The sequence below is a fragment of the Vigna umbellata genome, chromosome 7 (genome assembly GCF_029865625.1).
Source record: "Vigna umbellata cultivar VRB3 chromosome 7, Vumbellata_1.0, whole genome shotgun sequence".
In the NCBI taxonomy this organism is placed as follows: Eukaryota; Viridiplantae; Streptophyta; class Magnoliopsida; order Fabales; family Fabaceae; genus Vigna; species Vigna umbellata.
The window spans coordinates 25,819,218-25,844,418 of NC_142171.1; the positions used below are offsets into that span (position 1 = coordinate 25,819,218).

At 32.3% G+C, this 25,201-nt stretch overlaps 4 protein-coding genes across 5 annotated transcripts; 2 read left to right on the forward strand and 2 right to left on the reverse strand.

The window, feature by feature from the left end:
• Nucleotides 1–2,117: 2,117 nt before the first annotated feature.
• MAGO (mago nashi family protein) lies at nucleotides 2,118–5,363 on the forward strand. The gene is made up of 3 exons (XM_088095009.1): nucleotides 2,118–2,473; nucleotides 2,567–2,743; nucleotides 5,100–5,363. Exons 1-3 carry the CDS (start codon nucleotides 2,255–2,257, stop codon nucleotides 5,157–5,159), a joined length of 456 nt encoding a protein of 151 aa, XP_087951135.1. The 5' UTR covers nucleotides 2,118–2,254; the 3' UTR covers nucleotides 5,160–5,363.
• A 4,752-nt stretch (nucleotides 5,364–10,115) lies between these two features.
• On the forward strand, nucleotides 10,116–17,337 carry LOC124826541 (Protein kinase superfamily protein). 2 transcript variants are annotated; one of them, XM_088093998.1, is made up of 16 exons: nucleotides 10,116–10,519; nucleotides 10,606–10,667; nucleotides 11,994–12,881; nucleotides 12,962–13,022; nucleotides 13,095–13,157; nucleotides 13,454–13,517; nucleotides 13,609–13,702; nucleotides 13,985–14,068; nucleotides 14,166–14,255; nucleotides 14,345–14,372; nucleotides 14,706–15,215; nucleotides 15,299–15,360; nucleotides 15,596–15,705; nucleotides 15,781–15,868; nucleotides 16,449–16,735; nucleotides 17,178–17,337. In XM_088093998.1, exons 1-15 carry the CDS (start codon nucleotides 10,207–10,209, stop codon nucleotides 16,716–16,718), a joined length of 2,787 nt encoding a protein of 928 aa, XP_087950124.1. In that variant the 5' UTR covers nucleotides 10,116–10,206; the 3' UTR covers nucleotides 16,719–16,735; nucleotides 17,178–17,337. The 2 variants fall into 2 exon arrangements, with proteins under 2 accessions (XP_087950124.1, XP_047155331.2); XM_047299375.2 differs by lacking the exon at nucleotides 17,178–17,337 and having other exon boundaries at nucleotides 10,609–10,667; nucleotides 16,449–16,919.
• A 1,029-nt stretch (nucleotides 17,338–18,366) lies between these two features.
• On the reverse strand, nucleotides 18,367–22,362 carry LOC124826540 (dihydroorotate dehydrogenase (DUF3598)). The gene is made up of 5 exons (XM_047299373.2): nucleotides 21,923–22,362; nucleotides 20,218–20,631; nucleotides 19,670–19,762; nucleotides 19,415–19,554; nucleotides 18,367–18,939 (listed from the first exon to the last, which is right to left on the reverse strand). Exons 1-5 carry the CDS (start codon nucleotides 22,304–22,306, stop codon nucleotides 18,495–18,497), a joined length of 1,476 nt encoding a protein of 491 aa, XP_047155329.1. The 5' UTR covers nucleotides 22,307–22,362; the 3' UTR covers nucleotides 18,367–18,494.
• A 2,376-nt stretch (nucleotides 22,363–24,738) lies between these two features.
• Nucleotides 24,739–25,098, reverse strand: LOC148195583 (uncharacterized). Its single transcript, XM_088095249.1, has one exon. It carries the CDS (start codon nucleotides 25,096–25,098, stop codon nucleotides 24,739–24,741), a length of 360 nt encoding a protein of 119 aa, XP_087951375.1.
• Between the last annotated feature and the right edge of the window lie 103 nt (nucleotides 25,099–25,201).

Consider the following 25,201-nt stretch of genomic DNA (forward strand, 5'->3'; position numbering starts at 1 on the left):
ATTAATATATTATCTTTTATATTAAACACAATATATTAATATGTTAAGAAAAATAAACAAGAAGATAATAATATAACATTCATATTACATAATTAATAAAACAATTGAACAACACTTACTCAATTAAAAGATATAGAAAGTTTTCATACTCAATAAATTAAAATAATTAATAGAAACTTAATAGTAAAAATATAAAAAGAATGTAAATGTGATTTTTTTTTTCATTAATTTATACAATATCATAACTACGAAATAGAATCACTCAAATTTATCATCATATTAATTATGTAATTTTATAATATATATATATATATATATATATATATGGATTTCTTTTGTATTCATATTTATTTTCTAAATTTACACTTTAAATAAAAGCTTTTTAAATTAAAACAATTAATTTACTTGTTTTGCTATTTAACTGGCATATTTTTAATGTTAACTATTTTTTCAATTTAACCGTCATTTTAAATTTAACTATTTTTTAATTAAAAATTATTTACAATATAAACAAAATTTATTTATAATAAAATTATAAAAATTATTTATTTGTAATTGTATCATTATAATAAGGTTTAATACATCATTTGATCCTTAGTTTTAGAGTTTTTGTTCAAAGTTGTCCTACGTTTTAAAAAAGTTCATTTAGGCCCATATTTCGTTAAAAAATGTTTAAAATGGTCCTTTTGACTTACGGCGTTAAAAATATAACGGTGCAATTGCCACCGTGACCAAAACTAGATGACATGTGCACTTTGATGCGTGACAATGTGAAGTGAATTGACTTGGTGGAAACCTGATATTGTTAGTTTTAAGACTTTAATGGATGTATATTACATAGTTAATAGGATGAAGACGACCAGAGAGGAATTCAATCATGGGGCAAATCCAATGTATGTAAATAGCATGTCGGATGCATTTTGATTGTTGAAAGACTTTTGTCTCCTCTGAAATTGCATTTTTATAGTGGAATTAATCAATGAATTTGAGAAAGGGAAAGCGAACCTAAAGTGAAATCCTTGTCCGCAATCAAGGGCTAGACAACGTTGTTGTAGTTTTATTGGCTACAAAATGTGCTTGGCTTCGTCCGTTAGTGGCAAGGCGACGCACAAGATTCTTTGGCTCCGTTGACAGTATGTCGGTGGTGAGACCAGAAGGAAGGGGGAAGGTTGTGGATTGGACCAGCGGCGATGCAAGATCAAGTGAACCAAATCCTAATTTTTTCCCAAAATTCAATTGAGTGGTTGGTACAAGGGTTTAGGGTTCAAACGATTCAGGGACAGAAACAATAGCAAAAGCTGATGCTCAATGTTTACGTTCAGGTGTTTATGTAATGTTAAATTTAATTTCCCCTTTGGTAAAAAAATGTGCAATGTGGTCTCCTTTTCAATTTAAAATTGTGTACTTTGGTCCCAAATGGATATCAACGAAAACCACATGAAAGATATTTGACTTAGTTTCCACCATTAGTTTCCATTTCCAGATTGTTAAACCCAAAAATCGCGATAGGATTCTTAGGTAAGGGTAATTTGATTTAACCCATTTCATTACACCTAGCTGAAGTTATTATATCTTTTTTTTTTAATTCACACATTCAAATATATCATATGTGCCACTTATTGCAAAAACTTTACATGTCATTTAGTTTTGGGTATAGAGACAACTGCACCGTTATGTTTTTAACGTCGTAAGCCAAAAGAACCATTTTGAACATTTTTTTAACGAAATATGGACCTAACTGAACTTTTTTAAAATGTAGGACGACTTTGAACAAAAACCCCAAAACTAAGGACCAAAGGATGTATTAAACCTTATAATAATAACTATAACAATAATTTTATTACTTTTTATTATCATAAAAAAATAATATATGTATTTTCACTGGTTAAATAAATAAAGTTGACAATTTATAAAAATAAATAATTAAAAAACGTTAATTTTTAATTTTGTTTATGAAGTTATAATATAATTTAGAAAAAAAAAGTTAAATATATTTTTAGTGATTAAACTTAAATTTAAATATGACACTTATTTGTAAAATTGTAAAATTTAATAATTTTAATTTTTAAATTTTTAAATTAAATTTATAAACGTGACAAAAATTGAAATTCATTTGAAATGGTTCAGAAAAGGGACCCTAAAAAACCCTTCTGCCCTTCTCCTTCTACAGAGACCCTCAGTAGCTTCTGACGCTCACAATTTCTCTGTTCTCCACGAAACTCATAGAGCTCCGTTTCGATTCGCGGTGGTTTCAATGGGGAGCGAAGAGGAGAACAACGAATTCTATCTCCGCTACTACGTCGGTCACAAAGGGAAGTTCGGTCACGAGTTCTTGGAGTTCGAGTTTCGCCCCGACGGGAAGCTTCGCTACGCTAATAACTCCAACTACAAAAACGACACCATCATCCGCAAGGAGGTTTACCTCACTCCCGCCGTTCTCCGCGAGTGCCGTCGCATCATATCCGAAAGCGAGGTAACCCTAATTTACAGACTCACCAACTAAGTTAACCGTCTTTTTGTGAATTCTTCGTTGTTTGGTTAGTTTGTTTATTTGTTTGGTGTGTAGATTATGAAGGAAGATGATAACAACTGGCCAGAACCGGACCGGGTGGGGCGACAGGAGCTGGAAATTGTTATGGGGAATGAGCACATATCGTTCACGACCTCGAAAATTGGATCTTTGGTGGATGTTCAGAGCAGTGCTGACCCGGAAGGACTTCGTATCTTTTACTACCTTGTTCAGGTGAAATTGTGGTTTAGAGTTTTGATTGATCTATTTAAGGTTTTGAATTGCGCATGCTCAATTTGATGGATAATAATTTGTTGACCATGAAAGATGTTCTCACAATTTTCTCTCACAAATGGCAAGAAGCAGTGGTGTTTGGCTTACCTTTTCAGTGAAGAAGCATGAATACTGAAATTTCCAGGCTTTCTTTTTCTCAGTTGATACTTGTTGTATTCACGACTTGATAAGTTGGACTAAGAGATGTTGGAACAGTTATTTGATGATAGCATGTAAACCCAAATTAAATATGCCAAATAACCGTGATGCTCTGTTTGTTGTGGGGTGAAATGGTTATTGGGGTGATTGTTGAGAAAAACAAATAGGTGTATCTTAGTTAAGGATCTAAAGAACTAGGTAGTTGTTGAATAAATGATTTTATAGCAATCAGGGTTAAAACTATGGATTGGAGACTTCTAGGTCATGGAAACTACAGCTGATAGAAGACCCCTATTTGGCCTGGAACAAGTATAATAAAGTAATACATGGAAATACTATATTAGTGTGTTTCAACAATCTTCTATGAGTGATTGCACAACGGTTCATTGTTTCTTTGGTTGACTTATTCTTCTATAATATTTTATATGTGATTTTCTTATCTTGAAATACATGAATATAAGCTACCTAGTTAACTCCAATAAAGAGGTTATTATAGACTTTAGGAATTTTTATTATTACTTTTTTTGTAAGAGTGCAATGCTCATTTCACACAATACACATGACAGCAATAGGCCTTAGGTATTGGCCACGCATGCCACTGAGACAAGGTTGTATGTTTAATGTTTCAGTTAATAGTGTCTTTGTCAGACTTGGAAGGAAAGGAAATATGCCGAAGTTTGTTGGGATTATTGCATCCCAGTACTTGGAAATTGTATAATTCATCATTGTGTAACAAAATACCGGATGATGTTGGAACATGACCTGATCCCTTTACATTAGAATGAGTAACAAAAGTTTATATGACGTAGTTTGACTCTTGTCCTGTCTAAGGAAGCCTGAATGTGCTCTCTAGTTGACATGATTCATACCTTAAGCACTGTAACTTGCATTGCTCAAAACCGTTTTTTAGAGCTTTGAATCTTTGACAGACTGGAGTGATCTAGGTGGCTGTGAAGGAGACTAGGAAATTCAGTAGTAGTCCAAACAATGGGTGGTGTTGACCTGAAATAATGAAGTCCACATTATTCATGGCCCTTGGGCAAATATGTGTGCCTTACTTGTGGTTTGGGATCAACTTAGAGCCATTTGCTGAGGCGATAGAATGAGGAAGATTGTTTATTTGACTAATGTGGTTTGGGATCAACTTACTGCCTTTGTTCAAAGTTCCTAAGCTGTTTGATTGGTTCTTATACAGGCCAGTTGTAATTTTATGCGGAAGCAGATAAAACTTATGTCTTCTATTACAATACTTCATCACTTCTAATAATTAATGGTGATAATATCAGAGCATGAGTTACTCTTGATGGTTCTGTTCTTTGTTACATCCTTCCAGAATGCTTTCTAAATTATCCTGAGTAATTACTGTTATTTATTTATTTATTTTTTGAGTGAGGAAATATATCATCATGAATCATTCTGAAATGCTGTTCTTGGTCATAGCTTGAGCTTTGCATTGGGCCAGTTTTATGATGTGTCCAGTTGAAGACAAATGAAGGACTCTTCTTTGGTGTTGTGAACTTACTTCAAGTGGTTTTAGATTAAATAAAAAAACAACTGGCTTGTGGTTATGTAATTTGTTGTATTAAATGGTCAGCATTGAGTTAGAAAATAACTCTCTAGTTATCAAGCTGAAATTCTTTTGGCCTTAAAATTATCCTTGTGCTGAAAGTGTGTGCTGCATTCTCATGGATCCCTTTTGGGTAGGGAGAATTAATGTAGAAGTTAAAATTATTCCAGTCGTTTGGGAGAAATTTTCCATTGTCTTGGCTTTTAATAAGCCTATGGAATAATTTCTTGGCATATAGGTCAGATTTATGACTCCTTATCATCTTAAAGCCTTTCTAAGTACAGTAATGAGAAATTAAACAGCTTCCTTGACCAGGGTCCATGAAAATTAGAAAAAATATTATATAACACTGTAAAGAAAAATGAAGACAAAGTGACCTAATAAAGATCACCAGAGAAAGTCGCCAATAATGTAAAAATCTCATTTTCAAAAGTCCAATGTCGTTTTAACTGATATTTGAAAATCCCTTTTTCTGATAATACTTCACTAAGTCTTAGGATGGGTAGTGTTGTGATTATTAGCAGATGTGAATGCCAGATTTTGTCAACTAATACCTTTTTCTGTTCTGTTTTTTTTATATACTGTTTACAGGATTTGAAGTGCTTTGTCTTTTCTCTCATTTCACTTCACTTCAAGATCAAACCTATCTAAGGTGCTTTCAGTATCATGCTTTCTTCCTCTTGGAGCCTTGCTAATGGAGTTCAAGATCTGATAGAGTGACTTTGTAATCGTGAGTATGATTTGGTTCTATATTCTCATGAAATGGAATTTTGGATTCGAGGGTGAAATCCCTGTACTAAAAGTGTTGATTGGATTTGATCGGATTTTATGCATGACTGAGTTATTATTCTTTCATTGCCTTGCTTTCACAGTTGAATCATCCCGAATGTTATATTCTGGAATTATTGTCAGCGTGAGATGCGTACATGCTACTTTTATGACGATTTCTGAGATGGAAAAATATTTTACTTAGTTTATTTCAAAATGTGAGAAATTTAGGATAAAAAAGATTTTGTTGTGGCAATGATAGGAAACAAAATCCTTGAAGTTACAACAAAGATGAGACAGAAAAATAGGAGAAAATATCTATTGATACGTGCAAAAGTTTAAACTGCAATTCCTTATATAATGTTTTCGAGTTTGTTCTTTTTGGACATATTTATAGTAAGTATTCTTTTTACAATGATTTTTTGTTTTTACAGAAGATGGTTTCTTAGTAATAAAGGAAAAAAAAACCAATCTAATAGTCATCCTTGGACTAAAAAAATTGTTTATAATATTTTATTTGTACACATAATATTATAACTCTTAAAATAATAACAACAAATTAGAATGTGTCTAGGAAAACATGGGTGTACAATTCCTCTGTTCTTTTTCTTTATATTAAAAAATAATTTAAGGAATTATTAAACTTTATAATTAAAAATTATAAGAAAATTTTTTAAAATATATTTAAATTATTTTTTATGCTTGTTTGATGTAAAATATTGAAAAATAAAAAATAAATGGATAATTTTAAAATATCATTATATACACTAAATGAGAATCTTTTTCAAATATGTTGTTATAAATTATTCGAGAAGATACATATGTTGAAACTATTACAAGGTTTGTGACTCTTTTTTCAAAAACTTGTATTAAAAATTAATATAATCATTATTATATTTTTAAAAATATTTACATAATTATGTTTAAATATTATAATTATTTATAGTTATAAATATAATATTTAAATAAAGAGTTTCAAAATAAAAAAATAATTAATCAATTTTATTGTAACATATAAAATATTTAATTATAAATAAACCTGTGAATATTAAAATTTATAATAATAATAATTAAATTTATGTATATACCATATGTAATGTGTGAGACCCAGAAAATTAACACTGCAATTATCTGTCACATCAAATTAATGTACACCACATCAATGCTTATCCCCTTTGAAAACCCACTCCCTAATCTGATACATCACTCTGCTGTGCACTAAAAACCGTACCACATCATTCATCTGTATCATTAAAAACGCACTTTGCACCGCATGCACGTACGCCACGTGTCACGAGAGAAGTTTCCAAAGTCAGAGTGGGTGTGCAGGTGTCGGCAGAGGAGACGTTCGTCCAAACGAACGTGGATTTAACAAAACTGAGTTTTTGGAAAAACTCTCTCTCACCTGCACGCACTCATCTTCTACCTCTGAACTCAACCCTTCATTTTCTCCACCTTCTCTCTAGAACTCCCAACTTCTCTCTACTGTAATTCTCACGATTCACCTCCGATCACGTTTCAGCACCGTAGGAGCGTTCGCTGAGCTGAGAGCTACACATTGGACCGAACAGTTTCAAGAACGGAAACTGGTAAGTTCTTCTCCAGTAGCTCGTCCTTAGGTTTTCTGGAAACTAGGCTTTTGGCTGCATGCAAACGAGTAGTCTAAAGGATTTCATGTTTCTGTGGTTAGATTTGTTTTAAGAAGAGCCAAGAGGCATTGAGGGTAGAATAATGTTAGTTGGACGAAAGCAAAATCTTGTGTTAGGAAGTTTCCTGCATTGATCCGGGTAAGGGAAGCTTATATATTTAATTTATACTTGTATGATTATATGAAAGCATGATATGGATTGACTGTATGAAATATATATGTATATGTATTGATTTGTATGTATGAACGAACCCTGTTGTACTGAATGAATGTGATTTCTGATTTGGTTGTAGTGCATGTTGATTTTGATACGTATGAAAGATGGAGGAGTAGTGTATAGTTGGATTTGATGATATGAATGAATTCTATAAAGTATGTAAATTAATGTGGATATGATTTTATAAAGTATGAATCGTATGAAAAATGTCAAAGTTAAGATAGTTGAAAAATCTGGATATGATAATTTCCTTATGATAAATTACGCTCGTCATCGTACGGTCTTATACTGTTCGGTTTCCCTAAAAAGACTTAAAGTATAATTCTTTCATTTGGGAAGAATTCGGTTTGAGAACGAGCGTCCTCATTTGAATTACTATGTTTGAGCGTTCGGCTCAGCATAGAGATGTCGTACGCCTTAAATTAAAGAATACTGAAATAAGTAACGATCGGTCTTATACCGAACGTTCGTCCTGAGTAGCGCTCGGTCTTCTACCAAGCGTTCGTCACAATTGATGCTCGGTTATCTACCAAGCGTTCGTTCAAGTATTAAAATATTCATCTTCTTACGTTCGTTCACATACTAGTATCGGTCTTTCATATGCAAAATTCTTCAAGGAAAATTTCTAAGTATTATTGACCATCCTTCTTATATTAAATCTGGTCCAAGATCTTTATTATGAAATTTTTTTAAGTATCAGTACACCTTCAATTGAGTCAGTTCATTTAACTGACCAAATAGAAAGTCACGTTCGTCCATCCAGTGCCTTATTTGGACGTTCGTCCTAATCCTTCAAAGGACTGAACGTTCGTCCTTTTATGCTCTTAAAGTTAAAGATGAGAATGATAATAAATTATAAGAAATTACAGTGCGAACACTACATTGATTGATTTTATGATGATGGATTTTGGACGAGCGTTCCAGGGAGGAACGTCTCAGATATGTTAAATATTAAATTTGGTAAAGTATGATTGTGGATAAGTTAAGACTCACTGTCCATCCTGATGTTCCGTGATACTCTTCTTCACGTAGAAGAGGGTAGTTCATGTGTGGGAACGACAGGAGGTCCTTAGTCCATAAGTTAACATGGGCGACGTAAGAACGGACTAACCTCGAGTGGCAGCTGTTTAGAGTGTATCAGTTACTACATCACTCGGGTGCAAGGACGCTTGTAACTACACAGATCATACAGTCCGGACGGTCGTCTTATATATATATATTTATAGATGTTACATGATGTTATATGTTAAACTATGTGCTTGTGTGGAATGATATGTTCATTGTATGTGTTGTTTGTATGAATTAAATTATATAAGCTTACCCTTTCGTTTTTCCTTGTGTTGTCCATTTGTCTATGTACGTTCGTCCTGTCTTGCAATGATCATCCGTGTGGATGTGAGCAGAAGGCGAGACAACTCTGGAAGACGTTATCGAGGAGGAAAACTTAGTTGAAGTGGAAGTGAAAGCGGAGTAGTAGGACGTCCGTCTTTTCTTTCTAGTTTAGGACGTCCGCTTTTGGTTTATACGTTCGGTTATTTTATTTTGTAAAACCGTTCGTTATTAGCTTTCACTGATTTCGTTTTGTATATTGTAATTCTGCACCTTAAGCCGTTCGGCTTTTGAACTCTGTTAATTATAAAGACTGCAGTGTTTACTGTTAATGGTAATTAATTCTGATTTATGGTAATTACTGTATTTTGGGATGTTACATAATGTTTTTGTAATGTTGAAATAAATGGTTAAATATACAAAATATTTGTTCTAATTAGAAATTATATATTCTTCAAGATTTAGTAGTTGAGATTTAGTAGTTATTGTATGTTGAATGTAATATTTGGTATGATGGTTATAGAATTAAAATTTACAATTGAGTTATACATTATATTAAAATTAAATGTGTATGTATGAATCGTTGTTAAACTAAAACACATTTTAAGCTTTTATGAACATAGTCATATTTAATTTTAATGCTCTATTTTTATGCTAATTTTTAAAATTTATTATTAATTGTAATTAATTTAATACTAAAATGTAAATTATTATTTAATATATTAATAAATATTTTAAATCTACACGCGCGCACACATATATATATATATATATATATATATTATTGTAGAAATAAAAATTGATTAAACAATTTTTTATTATTTTTATATTAAGGTGATTACATAATTATCTAGTTCTTATAAATTTAAATATTTTTATCATTTTAACTATTTTGGTTACGATTTTACATTTTTAGTGTTAAATTAACTATTATTTTCTTAATACCAACACATTTTTAAATAGTTACAATTTAATAATTTAATAATAAACAATAATTAATACAAGAACTAAAATTACACATATTACCGTTTGTAATAAAAAACAATAATACAAACCTAAATATGTTTTAAAGTAAAAGGTAATTATTTTATTCCAAAGGAATTTGAATTCTAATTTGGTAGTAAAATATTCAATTAATTAATACAAACCTAAATTATCTTAAATTCTTATATTTCTTTAAATGCACACGTAATGTAATTTTTTTGTCTTAGTATTATATAAAAATCCAATTATAATTTTTATTTTAATGTAAGTGTTGTAAAATCATGTTTTAATATTTTTTGAACAAATTTTAGAAAAGTTGCTTTTAAAACACATAATTTACACTAAAATTTTAGATCTTAAATTTTATTTATATTATAGCACTACAGTCTCAATGAAAAAATTTATAGAACTCAAATTTAAAACTTATAATCTACTACCATAATTTATTATAATTTTTAAACCAAGATCAGTTTTATTTTATAATTTTGAAAAGCTGATTAAAACTGAGAAAACATTTTACTCTTACTTATGTTTATCACTATATCGGACTGTTAGCATTTGGGGTTACAGGTGTGCCTCAGTTTTCATGTCTGCATAGGATTCTTTCTCAAAAAGAAGCGGGAAACTTTGTCCAAACACAAAACCCCCAATCAAAACACTCTTTTCTTTCTTTCTCTTCCCGCTTCTCTCTCTCTCTCTTCCTCCAAACCAGCACCACATTGCATTGCACGCAGAGATCCGAATCTGGATCCATGGCTGAGTGTGAATTTGAACTCGATCTTGAAGAGAAATCATGGCATCTCTTTGCACTCCTTCTCCGAATTGGCCACGCAGTCTATCCGTCACGTCTCGCCGCAGAGTGTCGTTTATTTGCTGCATCGCCGGACTTTGTCTGCTACGTCAGTTCTCTTCCTGGTTCACCCCTCTCTGTTACTGACAATGGACTAGTCACACCCTCTGTTAGTGCGGTTTTTGCACTTGGAAGCTTCTTCTCTGTCCGTCTCTCCCCTGAACGGCAAAAGCATTGTTTTAGGAAACGCAAGTTGTTGTTCGACTCGGCGGAAGGTATATTTCTCTAAATGTTTTTCAATTAAGATTTTGATTTACTGTTTTTTATGATTAATTTGATTTGATTGAAATTTTGGTGATAGCAGATGGAATAGAACACAAAAGGTTAGCAATTGGAAATGGAATTCGGGAAATATCTTTCCAGGTATTTCATTCTCATTCTTATTTCATTTTGTGTGCGAGAAATCTTTTTGCTTGAAAGTAATTTTGAAGTGGTTTGAATTATGTTGATTCTACCAACAAATTAGTACTGCATCTAATAAGGTGAACATTATAAAAAAATAGCAAATACCTTGTATTTATTTTAATGACAAATTTGATAGTTTCAAGTTTTGTTGCTGTTTGTTGACTGTTATATGCACTTGGGACAAGTTATTTTGATTGACTGTTATGTGCCTGTGATATATGAGAGTAGCTTGATCAAGCATGGGATTCATTTATAGGAGGCATAATAATCAGTTGAAGAAAGCAGGGATACCACCATTTAGGCTGGGGGGTCAATGATTACCGGGTTTGCCTTTGTATAATAGATTGTCAAAATTGTTGTTTGACAATCTAAAAATCACATTAGGTTGTATTTCAGTGAAAACTTAGAGGCTCTTATACGAATCTAAAGGCACTAATGCTTCTGCTTGGTCGTACCCACGTGGAATGATAATTTTGATTTCATTTTCTTGCATTTTGAACTATTATTATATAGTCAGGAGAATAAAATAGAAATAGAACCTGTGTTTAGGTCATAATTTGTAATATTGATTTTTGTTTAAAATTTATTTCGAAGTAATGTAATTTATGCATGATAGCTACATAAAATTGTTTTAACTCCAAAATCAAACAGGCTAACATTTTTTAATCAAATTAGGTTAAGTGATATTGTAATGTTATTTGAGATGTTCTGGCATTAGTATTGTTGGTAAATTTCAGTTTTTGTGTATATATATTGGTTCTCTTTAGACTTGTTGCGGGCATGTATGTACATAGAGTTTGTTTGAATGATAAATTATACATGGTTAATGTACTTTAGCTAGTGTGTCTTTGAAATTTAACAGGGACACTCATTTTCTTGCATTTAGGATGCATTAGATTCAGATGGAAAATAAAACTATAAAAATAAATGCTTGTTATTAATTAGTATATTAATATTAACGAAGAAGTAAATATCAATTTCTTAGTTTATAGTTTGGATACCTTTCGTCTTTTATGAAAAAAAAAATCAATTGAAAGATTAAATATCATAATAATCAGAGAAGTCTTTTTTTCATTTTAATAGAAAAAGTATTTTATATTAATTATAGTCTATTTCTCATTAGTTATTATAAGTAAGTAATAGTAACTACATAGTTGTTCTTTAAAAAGATTCATCTTTAATCATTCTTATGGAGTGATATATCTTTTATTTAGCAAAATCATTGTATTTCTTGCTGAGTGCTGAATTTGGTCTCAATCTCTGGAATTTTTCATTTGTGTGCAGAGTTGTGCTGATGCTGCAGAGGCTCTGATGAGAAGAAACTTCCCTATAATAAAATTTGAATCACAGAATATAGGTAGTGGGAATTTTATATTCCCCTTGCGTGTTGATAAAAATGAAAAATGTTCAGGTTATCTGATGCCAAATTTTAAACATAGGCATGATGTCAGCCCAACCATGTCTAATGAAGAGGTTTCTAAACCAATTATCAAAAACTTAAACAGTCCAAAGCTAGCGGACGTAAATAGATTCATGGCATGTAATCTCCGTGTTGATCGTGCCATGTTAGAACCCTCAGTATGCAAGAACGGCATTGATGTTAATAGCTTTGGATTTGGGAAGAAAATGGATTGTTTTGATGCTTTTACGCATGACAGTACTGAACTAAATAGTATTACTCATGTAGCAAGTGGTACGGGTGAAAGTACTGTATGCAAAAATCTACCAGGAAGATCTAATGAAGATGATGAGGTGCAAAGTGGTTCAAAGAAGGGGCTTATTGATACTGGTTCAAATAGAGACAAGGAAGATGTTACTCAGATGGTCAATGCTGTACTCTGTGGAGAAGAATTAACTAATGGTTTGCAACAAAAGAACTCATGCCTTGCAATAAATTTAGAAACAATGGAGGGTGAGAGAAACATAATAACTTATAAAAGAGCTAATTCCTCTTTAAATCCTAAGCGGCCTTTGAAATCTTCTAACACATTAAAGGGGGGACAGAAGAACGGTCTACATCCCAAGTCACAGATTCTTAAAGGGTCACCAGCCAACAACAAATGTAATATTGTTCCACAAAATGTTGATCAATTTAAAAATAATCAGAAACTTGCAACGAGGAAGCAAAATCATAAAGAGAATAAGGCAGAAAATATTCCCGCTACTACTAAGGTATCCTGTAGTTTGACAGCCTGTGCATTTTTGTATCATTTTGACCATTTGATTAGAGGTTCATTGTATTTCTGAATCAGGTGGAGAAAAAAACATATCCATCCTTTGAAGCTTTTACAATAGAGGAAGAAGAAGGTTCAGGTATTTGGCCTCTTTCCTTCCTTTTTGATAAAAAAAAATATTTAAATTGCTGACATTTTTTTTTTCATATAGGTGGTTATGGCACTGTTTACCGTGCTCAAAGAACTACAGATGGAAAACGGGTTGCAATAAAATGTAAATGATACCTATCCTTTATATTAATTATGTGTCTGTGCGTTACGATCAAAAAAGTAAAATGGGGGAAGTGTCCTTTATTTGCAGAATACTAGAAAGTGACGCTACATAATTTTCTTCAATTCAGTTGATGTCTCTTGCGTTCATTTTTCTCACTTATAATAGAAACTGGATGCTATTCTCTTGTATGTAATAATTTCGGTATTACTATACTTATACTAATTTACTATATAATTGGCGTAATGGATTTTAATATATTGATATTGATAGTCCAATATATACGTGTGATTTTACAGGTCCTCATAGTAATGCTCATATAAATCACGTAACTACTGAACGGAATATGCTCGAGCGTTTTGGGTAAGTATAAGACACAAGAGTACAATATTTTTTTTATATTTAAGTCACAATGCTTTCTGTTATTTGTTAATATTTCTTTCTCATGTTACAGTGGTAAAAACTTCATAATAAGATACGAAGGTTCTTTGAAAAATAACAATACCGAATGCTTTGTTTTAGAGCATGTTGAGCACGAGAGACCTGAGGTAATTGCTGAAACTTTGTAAAGTTTATATTTTCTTCGTACATTTTAATTTTTTTCATGAATTTCCCTTTTAACCTTTCCCAACTTTAGGTTGATTAGCTTAGCTCATAGATGTTTTATGTAATTCCTTTTTAATAGAGCTTGTTTTTACTTTTTTAGGTTTTGGAAAAAGATATGCAACATATTGTGTCTTTTTCAATCTTAATTTAATGGGTTCATTCAAATTCTCTAACATGTTCTACATTCATGTTTAATGAAGATAATTTTCCTTCTCAATTTGCAGGTTTTGAAAAAGGAAATTGATTTATTACAGATTCAATGGTACGGTTATTGCCTGTTCAGGGCCCTTTATTGTTTGCACAAAGAGGTATTTTCTCTTTGCACAATTATTATTTATTTGATGTGACTTTAAAAAGGACAGTTAGTATAATTGTTTTGAGAAATTCAAACTCTTTAAAATGTAGGGAGTTGTTCACAGAGACGTTAAACCTGGAAACTTCCTTTTCTCTCGAAAGCAAAGCAGAGGTTACCTTATTGATTTCAACCTAGCCATGGTAGGTGCTTCTCTTTTCACTTCTTGTCAAGAGTATTGACCATGATTCTTTTAATCTTGACACTGATGGAGTTCATATTTTTTCTACAGGATTTGAAGCATAAGAACAAAGTTGGAAGTAAGATTCCTTTGGTTTTCTCGTGATACTTGTAATTTTAATAAAATAAAAGATTGCGTGATTAATTGGTTACTTTGTTAGTTAATTTCAAGATTAAAGATGACATACTCTTAGATCATACATAACATTTTTCTTCTTTCCACCACCCAATTATATTTAGATTATATTTTTTATAAGTACTTGTAATAGTATTTTAACTTTTCTCAAGTTAATTTTAATTTTTACAGAAGTTTATCTAAATAAAAATTTTTTTCTTTCAAATATTCTTTGCTAAGTTTTACTGTCTATGTTCTTCATAATATATAATCCGCTTAATTAATTTGCGTATTTCAGGTAAATCAAAACCCAACCTGGTTGCATCATCCCATAATGTTTCTCTTTCTTCTCGTTCTGCTCCTTTGGTCCGAGGCAAGAATCTTGGAGGCAGCAAGTCTTTAACATCCAATAAAAGAGCTTTGGCGGATTATAAGAATTATTCTGAACTTAACAGGCATGTGAAACAAAAGGCTTTTACTGGTCCTCAGAAAAATGGTCCCGACATGGTTGGTGGGAGTTTTTCTAGAGCACAAGGAACAGACGGCTCGGGTATAACTTCTGCTAGAGATGCTAGCACTAGGACTGCTTCTGCAGAGAGGCTCAGGGAACCTTTACCTTCCCACGGAAGAAAGGAGCTTATCAGCTTTGTGAATACTATGAAATATACAAACAACAGTTCAATAATAGGTCCTTCCTCTCAAAGGAAAAGAGTTACTGCTCCCTCAAGCAGAGTAGATAGCAAGATTTTTCATATTACCCCAATGCCTCTGCATTCATCTACAGTTGGTGCGGTATTGAGAAGCAAAGGTATGACTCTAATTACAACCATTTTTCTTTCTGAGGACTGTTATTGGTCCCCTAAGTATATTAACTGTTGATGTGTTTTCCAGGAGATGGAAAACAGAAAAAAGAAGGTTCATGTGTTGGAACCAAAGGATTCCGTGCACCGGAGGTAAGATCGTGCTGTCAATTCCGTTGACTTGCATATCTTTTCACCCAATTAGAGGCTCAATTTTATGTTGATCCAAATGTGGATAATATGCTGTCATAGGGAGTGCCATTTTCAGTTGCTTATAGGAAACAAAATATGCAACATAATTAAGTTTGCTTACTTTCGGTATGCTTTGTAATTATGTAAAGCTTTGTTTTTCAGTGAGTTTCAATTAAAGGGTCTATCTTTTCTTCAGGTTTTGTTAAGATCTCAGCATCAGGGACATAAGATTGATATTTGGTCAGCTGGCGTTACTCTACTCTACATGGTGATAGGAAAGACTCCTTTCACTGGCGACCCGGAACAGTAATACTCACTTGTCAAATTCATTTCTTATGATTTGTTTGTTAGTCTTTTCTTGCTAACTGAGTTTTGTTTCAGGAACATAAAAGAAATTGTAAAATTGCGGGGAAGTGAAGAGTTTTGGGAAGTGGCCAAGCTACATGACCGTGAAGTGTCTTTTCCTGAGGTAATGATCTCATATTCCTTGATAGAATTGGAAAATAATAAACTGAATTAATCTTAGTCAATGAAAATATTTATTATTATGTTATTAACTTTTGCTCAAAATATATTTATAAATGAAATATTCTTTTATTTCTTTGAGATTTCAAACACTATTAAATTCTTTAACCACCATCTTTGTATCAGTAGATTATTAGTTAAACTTCATTAGTAAAATTGTACAGTGTGTAGTAGTAAATAAATGTCAAATTAATTCTATGGTAATATTTGAAGATGATCTTGCTTGTCAAAAGTTACTTTAAACTTTAGTATTTTTCTAATCAAATTAGTTTAATAGCTTTGAATTCTGATAACTACAGAGTAAAATTGTTAGCCCCTTTTTATATATAAATATTAACTAAAATGTTTTTCATCTGCATTTGAAGAAAATGTTTCTAGAAATCAAAATATATTTTAGTTAAACAAAATAAAAATTTATATATTACCATGCACATGCTAAAATACTGTAATCTTATGGTAAAGGAAGCAAAATAATTGTGATTGCCTATTACACAACTTAGTTGATAATATTCTCTCTATTGCAGGAGTTACTTGATGAGCGATACTTGCAGTCATGTGACTTGGGAGCCTGGTGCAAAACTCACACAAAGAGACCAGAATTTCTTGAACAGATCCCGAAATCGTTGTTTGATTTGATAGACAAGTGTCTAACAGTTAATCCAAGAAATAGACTTAGTGCTGAAGATGTTTTGAGACATCAATTCTTTGACTCATTAAACGACTCTCTTAGGAAGCAAAGGATGATGCAACGTGCTATCAGATCAGAGGCTGCAGCAGCTTCTGCTGCAATCTAAGACTTGTTTCATAAAGTGTAAGTAGTTGTTTTAACTTCTTTTTACATGAAGGTGGTTTACCCTTAAGAGAATTTCTGTACTTGTTGATGGTTGTATATATTCTCGACATGTTTTTTTTTATTTATTCTTTTATTACTGTAAAGTCCCCATCATCTTATTTAGAGTATTGTCATCCTCTAGTATAGGTTTAGACTATTCTTTATTTATTTTTCTTATTTTTTTTAAAAAAAATTAATCTAAACAAAGTTTAATGTATTTATATGTTTGTTTGTTTTCAAATTATTAAAAAACTGTTTTATTTTTATATTAAATTATAAGTTTGTTTTATTAACGAATTTTTTGGAAGTCATTAAAAACATATTGTAGATTGTAGACTTTATGTATAATTTTTCTTTTTGGTGATATACAATTGACGATAAATTATAATATTTACGTGTCATTTTACTTTTGAAAATGCAGTATTGTTGTAGAAGAGAGTAACATATGTACAAGGGAAGAGAGAATTAGCTTATGCGTTTTGAAATCAAATGGAGAATGGTGTGCTACGAATAATGGAGTAAAAGAGTACATAAACATAAACATTTACTCTGGTCTAAAATTATTTTTTTATCATGTGTAATTTAGGTTTGGTTATAATTTATTATGTTGGCCTGAATTCACTATATTTTAGTTGATATAAAAGATGTGATTAATTGGACTTTAAGAATTATTCTTTTCATTTTCCTTGGACAATTGACACGATCTCTTACTGTACAAAAATATGAAAAATTAAACATGCACTTAAAAGTATTTGATATATATAATTTTCCATATTAAAGCGTTTTAATCATAACATTTTCGCTGCTATCAACACTAAAAATGTACATTACAACATTTGATATTTATAAATTTTTATTTTAGATCACTATACAGTCTACTTGAAAATATTAAAGAAGTAATGTATTTGCAATATTTTTATACTTTACTCAAACATTCATATTTTTTATGGTGAAAACATTTTCATAAAATTCATTCATACATCACGAGTTCTAAAGCATTCTCAAAATCAATTTCAAATCACAATCTAAAACGTATAGTTTCATACCCAAATTCATTTATCACAACTATGTTTTCATCTTTATTTTTTTTTCGTTTTAATTTATCAAATTATTTCTTAATAATACCTTAAATTAATGTCAGGTCTAAAGCTTGATTAAATAAAAATAAAATAAGTATTGAAATCACACACAAAAAGACTAAAGTAGCTGATTAAGTATATTGTAAGGAAATCAAAATTGCATTCATCCTTTAATTATTACTCTAACCCTAACTATATGGTCAAAGTCTATACTAGCTATATCCAAATATTGAAGATTTCAATTTGAGTATGATTAATTTAAGTACTATTTATTTTTAAGCATCAAAAGTCAAATTGCATTTAATTTTGGTTTTGTAAGCAAACTAAGGAAAAAAATGTCAAACAGTAATTTTTAACCAAGAGAAATGTATAAACTCTGTGATTTCACATCATACATAAACCCTTTTTCATTTAGCCATGAATGTAACCTTACCCATCTTGCTATAATCTAAGATAAACAAACCATTGCAATGAGCTAAGCAAAGCTCACTGAAAAAGAAAATTATCAGCAAAATAGACCAAAATGACAAGTAATGGTAAAAATGTACATGCAATCCATTCTCTTGAACATCATTGTACTCAGATTTAGGTATACACCATTGAATTTTCTTTGTATTTCTCATGCAACAAAAAGTTTACAAGCATCTAATTCTCACAGTTTATTCAATGGGAGGAGGACTTGACCACCTTCTCTTCACCTCTGATTTCCATCTCACCTCTTTAAGCTTTCCATCCAAACCATAGTCTCTCTCCATCACAAGATTGATCCCTTCATCTGAATACCAACCAACTCCAATGCAAAGAATGCCATCCTTGTTGATGTCAACATAGCATGTCACACCTCCAGGAAGCCACAGAATGGTCACATCCTGCATGTCAAGCCGCTCCTCTTCGCCGAAGTAGTTCGTGTTCTCAGGGAGGTTCCTCTTCTTCAGATTTTCTGTACAAAGGTACACATACGGTGTCTCCGTTCCTTCTTCGGCCATGCTCTCCTCGCCGTATACCGGAGTCGCACTGATCTCAAAGACTTTCCATGACCCTGTCAAATCTGATGGCTTGGTTCGTTTTCTTTGTGACAATGGCTTCACATCCAACTCCATATCACTGTTCCAAATGTAGCAGGTATTAGTCACTTTCTTGAAGACAAAGGAAATGTTGAACTGTCATGATCTGTTGTGATGAACTTCACAGTAAGTACTTGTAGGAACAGAAAATATGAAGGTAAAATGACTTAATCTTATTCCTTCAACTTTTACAGAAACTCTCTTTAACTTCTCCAGAAACTAATTTTAACTTATGCATAAGTTAATCTTATATATCAAAGAAACTTAATCCATTTATCTTTTTTTATGCCTTCTTTGATTTTCTTTTCATCTATATATAATGCAAGGATATTTACAGCTTATGATTTCTAGTTTCTTATCGATAGGCTGATTGGTAGACTAACAATTTGATTCTAAGTATACACAATAATAGAAGGAATAATAACATATTTCCATGACTATGATTTATGTATTTTCTTGTTAACAAGAAGTGTCATACTCACAAACTTGTACACATGTAAACAAAGCACAAATACCTTAGGTCATCGATGGAAGCAGGACTGGACCATTCTTCTTCATACACTGCGACTCTCATTATCTGTATGTCAGAACCACCATTACTGAATTCTATGGTATGGACGATTCGGATTCTTTTGTGGCAGCCTTTAACCAAACACTGGAAAAGGTAAAATTGTGGCAAAATTAACAAATGCATGATCAGTGTTAATAGTAACTTAAATGAGGGAAATATCCACAAATATGATATCTTGTAGGAAGCATGCCAAACTTACTTGTTCAAACTTGAAAGTTGGTGAGATATAGTACTTTGTATCATTGGATTCACCCACTGGAATATCCATAGGACCTCGAGAATAAGAGCCATCCTGAAGTTTATAAATCATAGTAACAATGAAATACAAATGGACGAACATAAACAAACTATCATATGATTTAGGATAGTTCATTGATACACATGACTCTAGCAATATTAAACATTATATGGTAAATGTTTCAAAATAGTTGACATATATGTCAGCAAGACCAGACCAATTATTTCTCATCTAGTTTAATAATTTTGAATTGCACCAGAAAACCTAAAGCAACTACACAAAGTTGTCCACAACAGTTACTGTGAATGTAGTCCAATGAGTAATCTAGCTATAGCAAATGACCCAAATGGGAGGAATTGTGGAAAGAAAAAAGTGACAAATGTGAAATATGGACCATAATAGTTCACTGAGAAAAACTACAAAATAAATACTTCAAAAAGTTACGACATACATCAAATAATAACTCACTTTCCACTAATCAATTTATACTAGCATGAAAGGAATCTTACTTCAAAGTAAACAAGGCCTGGTTCACAGCCCATGACATCTTCTTCCATCACATCACCCCTTTTAAGGTCAAAGGATTCAAATGTAGGCAAAGTGCGATTTGTCACATTTTCTCCGGTTTTGTGCTTTCTGTCTTTGGTTACATTGATTCCTTTGGTATGCTGTTGTATTTCGCCATAAGGGTTCAAAGTCACCCAGTTAACCTTTCTCTGGATTTGAGACGTTCGATCACCTGAAACTGATGGTACTGCCTCTATACGGGAAAGAGTATAGCAGTCATATAGATTTTCATTCTTGCTACCTATTTCCATTGGTTCCATTTCAGCTGTTATGGGAGAGAACACAGCACCTACACCCTTCCATATTCCGCTGAGACTGCTAGCGAATGTATTCCAAACTGGTTTTATCACCGGTTCCTTAAAGATTGTCCACTCTGTCAGTGTAATGTTCATTGCAATTTGAAATAGAATCATGTCTACAGTTTAGCACAGATATAGAAAACATATACATACAATAAAGTATAAGGATAACAATAATAGAAGCAATTTTATTAATAAAATAATTGATGGAATTTACTCTCTCACAGATTCTTCCACCAAAAAGTTTTGAAATGGAAGAAACATCATATGAGCATTCCTTACTATCAAAACTCAATTATTCTGCTACACAGATAAACAGAAGTTCCAAGCAAAACTTTCTGACATGAAATTTGAACAAAACTAACCACTTATACCAAAAATAAATGAAAATACTAGACTTCACACAGCATCTAAAACCACTTTTGTTTCATCCAATTGGTGTGATTCATGTCCTGTTAATTATCGCCAGAAACACAGCTACCTTTATTACCATACATCACGTTAAATGATTCCTATTAATTCATTTGAATAAATTTACTTGTGTTCGCATATATCCTTTGGACACCATTCACCAAAATCACCCAAGGACCTTGATCTCGAGGACTTATTCATTACATTCAATTTAACCCTACTTAATCAATTTCTAGTCCACAGCTACAGCCTCACACAATGTCGCCATCTTCTATCAAAGTTAGAACAAACACACAATATAAAGGACTAGGAGTAGAGAAAATAATCTATACCTCATGGAAGCACAATAATACGAGTGTATTTAGTCGTAAGACACCGAATCATCAATTTTTTTATTGACCGAGAAGCCACAAGCATAAAATACCAACCACCATTCATGTTTCTATAATCATATACTAATTGTTTGTTCCTTTCATGTTAACATGAATCTCACCATTCATATACATTCATATACATTCATAGTTCATTCAACAATTCCAGCACAATTTCAGAAAAAAAAAAGTTTCATATTCATCCATGAACCTACGCAATCCCAAATCACTACATCAATTCTCTTCCCTGGACAAAAAGCCAAAAACTTTGTGTCAGAAGTTCAAATTCAAAGAGACCCAACGAAGAAAACGAGTGCCTGAGACTGAAAAACATTCTCAACCTCCACGAATATAACATAGTTAACAAAATCTCAGAATTCATATGCATATACAGACCATTCACGAATTCAATCACAGTTTCAGAAAGAACAAAGGTCCCATTTTCATCGATAAACCTACCCAACTCCAACCCCCCACATCAATTCTCATCCCCAAACAAGCCAAAAGCTAACAACTTTACATCAATATTAGAAATTTAAAGAGACCCCAGATAAGGAAAAAGGTACCTGAGTCTGAAGAACAGTCTCAACCTCCACCAACATAGCCCCAGAGACAATGATCCTTCCACTCTTGTCCCCCTTCCTCTTCACCACTCTCCTCTTCCTCCTCTTCTCCTTCTGAGAAGAAGCCACCTTGGCAAGCTCATTGTCAATGCTCCACACATTCTCCTTGTTGCCCCTCACCCTCACACCCCCTTTTGGACCATTCCTCTTGTGATTGTTGGACTTGTGAGCCTGAGCTGTTATGAGCCTTGTGGAACATGGTTTGAGGAGGGTGAAGGAAAGAGAGGAAAGGGAATTGTGGGTGGAAGAGAGGGTGTGGTTGAAGCCAAGGTGGAGGTGTGTGGTGAAGGAGGACTTGCTGAGGTAAAGGGAAGAAGAGGATTGCATGTCTGTGACTTGAGAACGGTACACAAAACCAGTTTTTTTGGAACTTTACCTAATCTAAACTAGTACAGTGTCCTGTGTAATTAATTTTGTCCTGAAAATCACGTAATTGATTAACGTCTCCTTCGAATTGCACGGAATGAATGCTTGTTTATATATAATCATAATTGTTGATAAATATTATTAAATTTATAAATACCATTTCATTTTTTTTAATTCTAAAACTAATTAAACTTAAGTAATAACATTTGCTATTATTTAAAGAGAGTTGATTATGTTTTACTTTTATTTGATAACTTTTGAATTCTAATAAATTTTTATGATTTATTGAATCATCGATAGATTTATATTTGTTAATGATTGTTAATTCTTTTTAACGGGATAACGTGACTATTAAGTGACTGACGTATTTATTTTCTTTCTATATCATCAATGTTATTTTTGTAATTTTTCATTGTAATAGTACTTATCTATTATAGAAATTAATCACACATTCAATAACAAGAAGTAATTTACTTAAAGAAACCTACATGATGCTATTACAGGTATAACTATAACACAAAAATATATATACAAAGATATTATAATACTAAGAGTTATATTACATTGAATTAAAAGCTTAATTAAGTATATTATCCTATTCTTCTACACCCTCACCATCCAATACATGATCAACAAAGACATTTTTCTCTATTCACACTATTAAGGTGATCATTATAAAAAATAAGACTAACATACAAAAAGACAAAGATAGAAGGATAATCTAATTTACCAAAAAGAGAAAGCATATAACAGAAACAAAGATATTGACACATACAATTTATATCAATCAATCGTAAGTTATACAATCATTCATTATAGACTTGACCATTCATATATATGTATTGATGTCAAACTTTGGGAGTTATGCACTTATGGTGGTGGAACGACTTGTCAACCCAAATTACCATACACAAGGTTAGTCCGTCAACCATATATGGCCAAGGAAAAACCCATAAACTAAGATCTCGTGCTACTCTTCACGATATATCTCATCTTTCTCAACTTGAGATTGAATGATTATTAGAGTGTCACGATAACTCCCAATACAGAATCCTCACATCAATACATACACTACTTGAAACCATTACAAGAACTTCTCCTTCAAATTCTTATCACATCACATATCATTCATACTAACAGTCATGTTTACAATCCATGAAGCATAAACAAATTCCAAATAAGCATGCATGGAATCCATATAAACCACTTCAAACACAAGCAAGAATAAGAAAATCATAGAAAACATCACTAGCTTCATACTAGGGAGCACTCAACGCTAGGTCTAGCACTTAGGCCAAAACTTTCGCATTTTTATCTCGCTTAACTCAAACAACCTCTCACTCAGCGAATTAACATAAATTTAATTCCATACCTATAGTGGTAACTAGCGCTCAACGGTGCCCTATCACCGCTTAGCATTAGACCATTAACATTTGGCCCGCTTAGTGGTGAAACTGAAGCTCAACACCATATCAGAAAACTTGCAGTAGCCCAACTTTGATATGATGAACTAAAGGCTTATTCAAATGACCAAAGTGATATTCCTAACTCAGAGCTTGGTCCAAAAACATGTTTTAATGTCAAATTGAATACCAATTTTCTCAAATGACTACAGACTTATTTTATCAAGTCAACACCAAAACAAAGAAATCAACCACACACAATCATTTTACACAACAAAAACTTTAGCAACCACATTAAGCAACACCATATTGATAAAAACCAGGTACATTCACAGATCATCCAAAACAGAATTTCTCATACCAACCTACGATTCCAACTAAAATACATCATATACATCACAAACTAGAAACATATCAAAGACTTTAAAATGGGTAATTAGCTTCCCTTACCCGTTAGAAGCTCAACTGCTCTACTCTAAGGGACTTAGAACGTCTCCTTCAACTCAACGAACTCTATATGCTCTCTTCTAGAAGAACTGATCAGACAGACTTGAAAATCTCGCCCTAGTGATCACTTAGACACTCTATAATCTTCAAACAGATGAACTATGAGTTAGAAGGATTAGAGATAGGGTAGAGAGCTTTTAGAAGAAAGATTTTAGAGTAATAGTATGTTTTTTAGATAATAAAACTCGTTAATTGAAATTTTATTTATATGCTTGAACTTTTAATTAAAATAAGTGAGTTTCATTATTTAGAATACACTATCACTTCCAATACCCTATTTTCTAGGCTTTTACGTTCTTCCCAACAACAAAATGTTTTACCTCGAAAACTAGACTTACCATATAACAAATGCACATATGAGTTCTTCATATCCTCCTCTATCTCCCATGTAGAGTCACATGTTCTCCCATCTGAGACTACTTTAACTAGATTGATGGTTTTTCCTCTAAGATACTTCGTCTGGCAATTAACTATACCAAACAGCTACACCTTCACTGAGAGTTCTTCCCTGACATGCACATTTTCAACTTCAAGCACATGAGAGGGCTCAAACACACACTTCCTAAGATGTGAGACGTGAAACACCAAATAAAGATTGGAAAATTGAGGAGGCATGACTATCTTATAAGTTATTGGTCCAATGCGTCCCAATACTTGATAAGGACCAAAAAACCTAAGAGACAATTTCCTTAAGCGAATAGCCCTTCCCATACCAGTAGTCGGGATTACTCGTAAGAAGACATGATCTCCAACTACAAACTCCAAAGGTCTTCTCCTTTGATTAGTGTAGGACTTCTGCCTACTCTGAGAAACCTTCATTCTCTCTTGTATCAACTTCACCATCTATGTGATTTGTTGTAAGAATTTAAGACCTACCAACACAACTTCTCCATCCTAGTACCAAGACAAGGGGGTTTTGCATGCTTGCCATATAGAGCCTCGTTCG

What these genes read in the sequence shown, in the direction of transcription:
- LOC124826540 (XM_047299373.2), bottom strand. Translation starts at nt 22,306, where the DNA reads ATGCAATCCTCTTCTTCCCTTTACCTCAGCAAGTCCTCCTTCACCACA. An exon ending in CAGGCCTTGTTTACTTTGAA is followed by an intron (nt 19,763 to 20,217) that starts GTAAGATTCCTT and finishes TATAAACTTCAG; the next exon opens with GATGGCTCTTATTCTCGAGG. An exon ending in CAACTTTCAAGTTTGAACAA is followed by an intron (nt 19,555 to 19,669) that starts GTAAGTTTGGCA and finishes TACCTTTTCCAG; the next exon opens with TGTTTGGTTAAAGGCTGCCA.
- LOC124826541 (XM_088093998.1), top strand. Translation starts at nt 10,207, where the DNA reads ATGGCTGAGTGTGAATTTGAACTCGATCTTGAAGAGAAATCATGGCAT. An exon ending in GCATAAGAACAAAGTTGGAA is followed by an intron (nt 14,373 to 14,705) that starts GTAAGATTCCTT and finishes TGCGTATTTCAG; the next exon opens with GTAAATCAAAACCCAACCTG. An exon ending in AAGGATTCCGTGCACCGGAG is followed by an intron (nt 15,361 to 15,595) that starts GTAAGATCGTGC and finishes TCTTTTCTTCAG; the next exon opens with GTTTTGTTAAGATCTCAGCA.
- LOC148195583 (XM_088095249.1), bottom strand. Translation starts at nt 25,098, where the DNA reads ATGGTGAAGTTGATACAAGAGAGAATGAAGGTTTCTCAGAGTAGGCAG.
- MAGO (XM_088095009.1), top strand. Translation starts at nt 2,255, where the DNA reads ATGGGGAGCGAAGAGGAGAACAACGAATTCTATCTCCGCTACTACGTC. An exon ending in GCATCATATCCGAAAGCGAG is followed by an intron (nt 2,474 to 2,566) that starts GTAACCCTAATT and finishes TTTGGTGTGTAG; the next exon opens with ATTATGAAGGAAGATGATAA. An exon ending in TCTTTTACTACCTTGTTCAG is followed by an intron (nt 2,744 to 5,099) that starts GTGAAATTGTGG and finishes TACTGTTTACAG; the next exon opens with GATTTGAAGTGCTTTGTCTT.